The sequence below is a fragment of the Plodia interpunctella genome, chromosome 16 (assembly GCF_027563975.2).
Source record: "Plodia interpunctella isolate USDA-ARS_2022_Savannah chromosome 16, ilPloInte3.2, whole genome shotgun sequence".
Taxonomy (NCBI): Eukaryota; Metazoa; Arthropoda; class Insecta; order Lepidoptera; family Pyralidae; genus Plodia; species Plodia interpunctella.
Genome location: NC_071309.1, coordinates 1005700 through 1015497, shown reverse-complemented (window position 1 = coordinate 1015497; position 9798 = coordinate 1005700). Strand labels below are relative to the sequence as shown.

At 33.6% G+C, this 9798-nt stretch overlaps 2 protein-coding genes across 4 annotated transcripts in view; one reads left to right on the top strand and one right to left on the bottom strand.

The window, feature by feature from the left end:
• The first annotated feature begins 2534 nt into the window (after positions 1 to 2534).
• The window catches only part of GABA-B-R3 (metabotropic GABA-B receptor subtype 3), a 65879-nt gene continuing 58615 nt past the window's right edge, over positions 2535 to 9798 (top strand). For 2 of the 3 annotated variants that reach the window (XM_053756258.2, XM_053756256.2), the window contains exons 1-2: positions 2535 to 2832; positions 4919 to 4947. The gene's annotated coding sequence lies outside the window, so the exon portion shown is untranslated. The remainder of the gene's footprint in view (positions 2833 to 4918; positions 4948 to 9798) is intronic. The other variant, XM_053756257.2, reaches the window with a different exon arrangement.
• LOC128676516 (uncharacterized) lies at positions 7442 to 8575 on the bottom strand. The gene has a single exon (XM_053756653.1). It carries the CDS (start codon positions 8516 to 8518, stop codon positions 7442 to 7444), a length of 1077 nt encoding a protein of 358 aa, XP_053612628.1. The 5' UTR covers positions 8519 to 8575.

Genomic DNA, 9798 nt, shown 5'->3' with positions numbered 1-9798 from the left:
TAATGAGGAAAATTATCGTTATGTAATTATTAATATGTAATCTGTACGTACATATAATTAAACGGTTAGTGGGCTATGTCTGTACATAGTATTATAGAAAAATAAGTATAGAGAAACTCTTTGTGAGACTAATACAAGCCAAAACATTTTTTAAAACAATTTATTAAATTAGAAATTCGAGCGGTTTCCAGAGTTATGTAGTGGATAATCTAACTTAAACTCTGGTATCGGATACGTCGCTCAGAACCCGATATATTGACAATAATAATATGCAATAAAATTAATAAGGGTTTTACTTTGATTCTTTGCTTAAATGGGGAATACTCGCGGGCGAAGTCACGGGCAAAGTCTAGCTATTAATAACAGCGCCGCTTCTATCTCGTTTCATTGACCTATGACTGATAACATTATTCAAACTGCGACTGTACTAACATTGCACTCTTTTTTATCACGTGGTTACCAAGGTCAATCGACCGTTACACCTTGGAGAACGTGTATCACAAAGACACGACAACAACTTGAAGTCGAAACCTGTGAATGTGGAATAAACTTAAAATTTCGATAAAGTCAATTTGAATTATTTCAAATTCAACTGATTTATTATTTTATTTAAATTGATTTAATTAATTAATTGTTTAAATTTATAAGGTATATTTTTTTAAGTAGTTTAAAAATAAATAAATAAATAGAGACAAATGACACAGATTGAGCTAGCCCCAAAGTAAGTTCGAAACTTGTGTTATGGGATACTAACTCAACGATACTATATTCTATAACATATACATATATAGATAAACATCCAAGACCCAGTTCAATCTGAAAGATATCATTTTTCATGTTGACCTGACCGGGATTCGAACCCGGGACCTCCACTGTAGCAGTCCGGCACGATGACCATTAAGCCACGAAGGTCGTCAGAAGAAATGAAAGATATCATATCTTTAACGATGTCTATCTCTCTCTATCTTCGGCTAAAACATAAAGAACTATAAAATCCATACTTCCATACTACTATAATATTATAAATTTGAAAGTCTAATAAATAATAATAATAAATAAATATATTGGGACAAATCACACAGATTGAGCTAGTCCCAAAGTAAGTTCGAGACTTGTGTTATGGGATACTAACTCAACGATACTATATTTTATAATAAATACATATATAAATAAACATCCAAGACCCGGGCCAATCAGAAAAAGATCGTTTTCCATCATGACCCGACCGGGGATCGAACCCGGGACCTCTCGGTTCAGTGGCAAGAACCTTACCACTGCGCCACCGATGTTGTCAAAAGTCTGTATCCCTGTCTGTGCTCTTTCATGGCTAAACCGCTGCACCGATTTTGATGAAATGCGGTGATAGTTAAAGAACCCCTTCCCCTTTAAATATAGACTAATTATTTTCGAATCATGTTGAAAAGACGAGCAAAGGCGACTTAATTGGCTATCACACAAAAATATAATCTAAAAATTAATAATATAACATGGGTAAACACAATAAACACAAAAAAAAATGTGCATTTTTGACGTCTTACGAATTGTTCTGACGCGAGTTCAATATTTTTTACCCATTACAAATGTGCACAACGCGACTAAAGAAGTTTTCACTTCAAAAATCTCAGGCACAAGCCCTGCTGGATATAGAATTTTCATTTAATATAATTTTGTCGTGACAATTTTCGCGAAAATCTAAAATTGATTCATTACAAAAACAGGAATCTGAATAATGATTACCTTTGAAAGCAATTAAGTTTATTTTAATCACGTTTGGGCCGTCTTTGCTTTTAATTATAGAAGGTAGATCTGTTTTTTAGCCCTTTGTAAAAGGAAAATAATTAATTCGATCAAGAAATTTTATTGCATTATAAGAAAATTTGGCGAAATAAATTTGATTTTTAAAATTCATTTCACATTCCCAATGTTTCGTATCTCTATTTACAGAAAAATAACAAAAATTATTGCCTTTAGTTTCACCTTAGTACCATTGCATGTATCTAAACGCTCGACAAAGATTTAAACCGATCAGAAAGATCAAAGATTTAAAACGAACTAAACTCATGATAAAATTATGGATTGATTAAATTAAAGATCTATCATTATAATTCTAATCGCATCGCAACTATAACGTATATGTATGTATATGTCACTGTATTTTTACTTCTAAATTACAAATTTACATTTGCTTTCAACTAATTACAGAAAATACATAAGTAATTAAAATCTTAGGTAAAGAGAGTATTTACGGCAACTCTCATCTTAAAAAGTTTTCCCTATAAATAATACGAGCGAACCAGGGCGAAGGGCAAATTGAAGACAATTTACAAAATTACCTTGTCACAAAAATTTACCATGGACAAAACGTAGCCCCAAGGAATTTATATCGACAATGTTGCAAGTGCGCGAATGTAAGAATTGTGTCTAATAAGGCGCTTTTTATTTGCACAAAAAAAATACTGAATGCCAGAAGCATTTTCCGATACCTGAATTAGGTAGAACGATCCTATTGGATTTGGTTCCACTCCAGTCTTGGTTCAGTCGTCGACGGGAACGCACGTTTGTGTTTTCGCGGACGAGATTCGAATTTCGATGTTTTGAATCGAGTTGTTTTGTAGCGGTCTTTCGATCATCTTAGAAGCGTTAATATATTTTAATAAATGTTCTAAAAGTTGTTGCAACGTGACAACCTAAAGGTTTTTTTAAATTGTGATATTCCGTTCAGTTTTTCACAAATAATTATGAGTACTTCTTTCATAAACTTGTGAAATGTGTTTCTGTATTTATAACTACTTAAACATATTAAGACGATGTACACATCTGGATAATATAATGGTTTGTATTACCTGTTTTCTATAATTCTCAATTTTAGTTATTAACAAAAGCATTTTTTTGTTATCGGGAGGCCTTTCAATATAGAAACTTGGTCTGGAAAGGGAACTATAAGCGAAAGATAACATTGTATCAATGTCAATATATTAAATTTCATACTTTACATAAGACCTACCTTTGTTATTGACATCTTTGACTGCGGAGAAGTTTGTTGCGTCGCTTCTTCTTCACCTGCGCTTTGGAAGTCAGCAGTATTAGATACAGACATCGTACATAGTCATACTCAGAATATTTTTTTCAGACCTCAATCCATTTGTATAGCAAATGCGAACAGTTAATTTGGGAAAATAAATAACTCACACGTGCTACATTAAATGTTTGGTCCTTGAAAACATAACTCACATTTTATGGGCATCCAAGTCTCAACTGTCAAACACATCTCAACTGTCAAAACGATTCATCAACTTAAGTTATATACCTTACGAGGGTCTTGGGACTTGACTTAATCCGCCATCTTTTGACGAATGAGTGAGTTAAACTGAATCTTCTTCAAAGTCGTATTCCTCATGGCTGAAGGTCGTGGTCATTATGTGGAATGAAACAAGCCCAACAACTTTTTTGGCACTATTAATGTAGTGGTTTGCCGTTGCCTTCTCCGTTTCAAACACAAGTTAATAATCGACCAGTGTGCAGGTTTCCTCACGATGTTTACCTTCACTGGAAGCAAGTGGTGGTCTATGAAAACTATTATACTTAAGTCAGATTGGTATAAACTCATGTTGTTTGAGTAGGATTCGAACCTGGGACCTTTCGATCCACAGGCGGGCGTCTTAACCATTACACCACAATATTTTAGGCTTCGCCCGCGTCAATTTTCCTCGGGAACATTTATTTTTCGGGGTGTATGACCTTCTCCGTACTTCAAACAATATATGCAAATTAACAAGAAAATTGGTTGTGCAGATAAAGCTTGAAAAGGTGACAAACAAATTTATTTTCGCATTTATTCTTATACTATATGTTGCCCGAGGCTTCGTTCCCGTTGAAATTTTGAGATAAAGTATAGCCAATAGTAATCTTGGATAATGTACCTTTCTAATTGTGAAAGAATTTTTGAAATCGGTTCAGTAGTTTCGGAGATTACCCGCCTCAATCATACAAATTCACAAACGCTTACCTGTTTATAATAATAGTATAGATAGAAAAATATATATAGACAAAATACATTCAAAGCATTAGCATTACAATTTTTCCACAATTGTACTAAAAATATTGAAACGTACAGAAAATTAAATACATGACACCTCTTTACGGCCAGTCGCGTAAAATCATATCGTAAGACCCTGAGGGCCTCACCGTAGGTAATTTATCATGATGGACGATTTATTGCACATAATATAAACTTTATTTCGGTCAAATATGTTTACAGAATGTGTGTGTAAACACCCGGGTTTTTTGTTAGGTTGTAATATATATGTATTGTACGAAAATTAAGTATATCACAAATTCAAATCATTTATTGAGAAATTAGACCTTCACAGGCACTTTTTCTCGTCAATTTTTATATTTATAGTTATTTCTCACAGGCTAAAAACTACTGGCATTTCGGAACGACCACTGCTGAGAAGAAATGCCGAAAGAAACTCATTTGGACAGTGTTGGTCCCTATCATGCCAGATCGGCTTACCATTATTGTTTCTTAAAATGTTTTTTTTTCTAAATAATAAATATAAAAGTATATAATGTCTGATTTGATAAAACCACAGCCACCTATAAATTTTTAAATATATTTTTCCTTTATTATTTTTTTACCACGAAGCTGAGCTGGAAACCCAACCTAATATACTTATTTTTTGAATAGTCATGTATTTATTTAATGTTTTTTTTTTTATGTTTAACTTTAAAATGTACGTAATTTCCTATTTCATGTTAATTTAATATTTCTACGCCAAATAGGCAGAATATGCTGTACCTTATGCCTTTAACATCTTTGTATCACCATGTTCTAAGGAATAAATGATCTATCTATCTATCTATCTATCTATCTATCTTTATAGTCTAGTTAATTTTGAATTGGTATTTGTTTCAGATATCAAATTAGAATGACGGAATTTGAGGGTATGTAAAACTATACTCTCGAATCACATAACATAAAAAGAAAAGAAAAAAATCGCGCTTTTACGCGCGACATTAGCTGGGGTACCGCGGGTCCCGTTACTTACTGAAGGGCTACCATGAAACATAAAACACGTGGCACGTCATTGCGTGCACAAGTGCCCTCGTTGTTTACACATAGCGTATACGATATGGTAACGTGCTACCTTTTTATATATTTCGTACTTACGTGGTTTCGAGTGCCGCTGTTGCGAATCCGATGCTCGCCGTTGCGAATAATTTTTCTTTCTACTGTCTCATGGGTTCGAGTTCTTCGAAAAACAACGTTGCTTCGAAAAACACTTTCACGTTCGAATGCTCGTGTCATAATATGAATCTTCTTCTATGGGCTGAAAGTCAGCGATTAGCATGGTGAAGTCCTTCTTGTCCTTAGCTCGGCGGAACAGCCGGGATAGCGAGCGCAACTGGCGCTCGCTATCCCGGTCCATTCTCGGATGTTCCTCAGCCAAGATTATTAGTTTTAAGAGGTTGTATTGTTCATGCTAAGAACATGACCCAAATACGAGACTTTACGACGTTTTACAGTGGACATGAGTGTGCGTTCTTGGCAAATTCGCTGTAAAACTCTGTCATTGGTCACTTTCTCGGTCCAGCTAATAGAGAGCATACGCCTACAAGTCCACATCTCTAACGCTTCAGTGCGCCTTCTGAGATCTTCTTTATCTATAATATGAATAAGAAATATCGAAGTCCTAACTAATATTATAAATGCGAAAGTAAGTTTGTTTGTCACCTCTTCACGCTCCATCTATTTAACCCCCCGTGACTCAACTAAACTTCCTGAAATTTTGCATAGACATGTAGTTTGGAGTATTTAGAATTGTAGAAGGATAATGTGCCCACTTCTTGAAATTCTATGAAATCATGCTTGGGATTTAGTGAACATTTCAAAAGAAAATTGTGAAAGTTGGAATTAGATTCTGTGAAAGGCAAATAAGCGAGTTACGATGTTTTACGAAGGGCCCTCAGTCCTCACAGTGTGGTCTGAGGGCCCACCTGTGTATCTCAAAAACTATACATGCTACAGATTTAGTTTTTGCCCCAAAATAAAAAGTTTTGCATAACAAATTTTGTGAAAACAACATTTTAATTTTTAGCAAAGTATTTTCGTTTAATAAAAAAACATTTGCTTTTCGAATACTTTTGCGTAACGAATTGAATGTTTAAGAATCGAAAACCACTCAAATCTAAAGCTTCACCCACTCACTTTGTACTTAATTGAAATATTTTCAATATCTCTTCGGCTATTAAAACATTATTAATCATTAATATTTCTATGAGATCAATTTCCTACGAAGTTTGAAATTGACGACGAGATTTCATCTAGTTTCTATTAAAACTTTAGTGCTTAGAACAGAATAACCGGACCGTTACGGTTAATAAATTCAATTAAACCCAAGTATTTTACGTGCCGAGATTGTGATTTTTATAAGTCAAAATTCAAAAGATTTTATGGCAACGTCTGTGTTTATGCAAAATTATTCAAATTGAACACAATATGTGACGTACAGTCGATCGTATATCAATTTACACAAATTAATTTCATAATCGCTTCTATTGGCGTACAAAGTTCTGTATAGAACTTGATGTGAAGATTCCTTATTATGGACTAGCGACCCGCCCCGGCTTCGCACGGGTGCTTATAAACCTTCTTCTTCACAATCACTCTTAACTATTAAAAAGCCTGTGTCAAAATCCGTTGCTTAGTTTTAAAGATCTAGGCGTACATAGGGACAGACAGCGAAAAGCGACTTTGTTTTATACTATGTAGTGATGACATAAGTATTTTATAGGACAGTGAAATATTTGAAACAAGACAAGTGAAATATTTTAGAAAAATATCAAGGATATGTGGTAGGTAGTTGATTTATTATTTAACATATTTTGACAGATTTCAATATTAGTTGGTTGATTTTGTATAACACTTTTAGACAGTTGACTTGGTTGTTGGCTTACAACGTCTTATAATTAGGAAAGTTTTCATGCAATTTTTGACCTCGGTCATTAACTATATTCCAAATTTCATCAAAATCGGCCCAGCAGTTTAGCTGTGAAAGCATTTTTATGAAGCCGATATCTCTTTTCTATTGAATACAACATTCAATTAATCTCAGTTTTGTATGAATACAATTGCAATATATTACAAATCGAAATAAATACACTTTTCTATTAATTAAACAATACAAACGTCCGAAAATAAAAAAAAATCCCACAATTAAATTATATGAGCAAACCACAATTCTACTTAAAAGTTCCAAAATACGTTTACGAACGTTCACTGTGGTGAAAAGTTACACAACTGTGTATAAAATGCACTAGCTACGTTTTAATGGGTATAAGATTAAATTTGCTACATTATTCACAAGTTCGATCAATTTAACCTGAAAAAGTGGCTGTGAAGTCAAATTTCTGAAAAAAAAATCTCAATTAACTGAGGCTAAGATTTTTCACGAAACTCATCATCTTTGGTCCCGTCATCCTCTCCCATGGCTTCCCAGTACGAAGGAGGTGGATTATCGTAATCTGGAGGGGTTTCACCGATCTCGAAGTCATCGCAAGGACAAGGTTGAACCTGAACTTCTTGAATCACATCGCCAATTTCCATAGGTATCTCAAGAATAGCATCAATATGAGGAAACGGCATTTCAGTGGTTAATTTCACAAAATAATCTCTAGATACAATATTAGAATGTCCAAACGTAGTTTTATCAGCATCTGAAGGTACTACAATAACAATATTAAGATTTTGTTTCTCATCACTTTTAATAGAACTTGTTTTCATGTCCGTACCATCGATATCACTCATAATTTTAATTTTTCTTCCACCAACAGTTGTGAAAGTGTAAAGTTCCACTAATTTGATCTCGACTCCTTTCACGGTCAAATTCGTACCATTAGCAACTTCGTAGTCGAGATTGATCTTTCCACCTGGACGTATGACTGGAGTCTCAACACTTGCCTTAATATTAACAGTGCTATTTTTCCTCGAGAATAATTGAAAAAGTTTCTTTTGTTGCCCGTACATAATGGGCTCATTCAATAATGTTGGCTTTATCCTCGAGATAACCGTTAATTCCTTTCTGAATCGGTTGGCGAATTGTAAAAATCCTGGTCTTTCAAATTTTATCCTTATGTAGTATACGATTTTGCATTTCACTCTGTATTTTACGTCCCTGTGATAGTAATCCAATGAAGAAGGTATATTATCTGGAAGCTTGAAATCGAATCTTGTTTCATACATTCCAATGTCATGCGGAATTTGTTTTTCATTGACAATGACATTGTCTATATCGACATAGTCTTCCGTACGTCTATGTGTAGTATAATTTTGATTGTTACTTCTTCTGCGTTTATCGTGAAGTATTAAATTTCCACTTCCTTTTAGCGAAACGGTTATTTTATCAAAAATAGTTTCCTGATCGACGCCATATTTGATGATTCCTGAAACTGTGCTGCCTGTCAAATACGCGCCATCCGATGGCTTAAACAAGTTAATTTGGCAGTGTATTCCCATGTTGATTCTAACTCAAACTGATTTGTTTTAGACTTGTTCTTCGTTCTCGATAATATATTATCATATCGTGTCGTTATCTCAATATTCGTTATCTATTTATCAATGTATCTAATTATTTACGAACGGTGAATCATGCTATTGCACAAATATTTTTGTTTTATCAACAAAAAACGAATGACGAAACTGATATCAAATTTTTACAAATATTTATAAATAGGTACTAGAGATATCCCAATGTCGTGACGGCATGGTTTGCCGACTAATAAAATCAATAAATATATAAATGTATATCTTGACGTATACATATAATAAAAGTTACCTACCAAAAGTGTTTAATGAGTTTCAAAATAAGCACTTGCGAAAATGTTGTTGTGAAATATCGACAGGTAATATTCTGTTACGCACAACTTAATAATTTGTTTTATATAAAAGATATACAGGTAGAATATACAAAACGAATTTTCCATGTTGTTTATGTTGTTGTTTGTAAGATTTATGTTGTTACTTGAAATAAAATTATTTAATTAATTTATTATTAATATCTCCATTTGTTTATTAAGCATGTTCAATAAACTTTAAAAAATAAACATACTCTTGGAATCAAAACGAAAACACCTAGAATAGTACACTCGCCCAAGTTACTTTCATCGTGAAATTCTCATAAGAATTAGGGTCGATATAGTCCGTAGGTAGATTTCGATTGTAATTGTATTGGTACATAATTGTACTTATTTCTCCGTAATTATTACTCGTAACTGAAACGAATATAATATTTCCTTTAAGAATGATTGGGATTATATTTTCATAAAAGACCTTATCAAATATTAAACGTTGCCAATTACTATTGGTTCTTACATTTATTTCTCCGGTTCTGCAACAAAGGCACCGGTAATATCGATAAAAAAAGTATATGCCTACAGCCGACGTTTACCTACATTGTTAATCCGCAGTTCATAAATAAAACTTCTTGCTCCCAAACTCAACCCTATTACGATTCATTGAAGCTCATATTAGCTTGTATGATTTTCGCTGAATATAAGTATACCTTAGTTGCCTGGCTTCAGGCTAAAGTCGAACATTTAGTGCAAGAAAAGCGAGGCGATGCGAATTGTGTCTCGGAATACTTAGGGTGTAAAAATTGAAGGTGCGCCATTTGGTCTAAGTGATGGCGGCGGTGCGTAGTTTAAAGTTAACGTCGAGTTTACTGGTGCTGGTCTAGTCTAGTCAATTAATCGTTAGAATATGTTTAAAAGTTAATAAAGTAAAGGTTAATTCAGTTA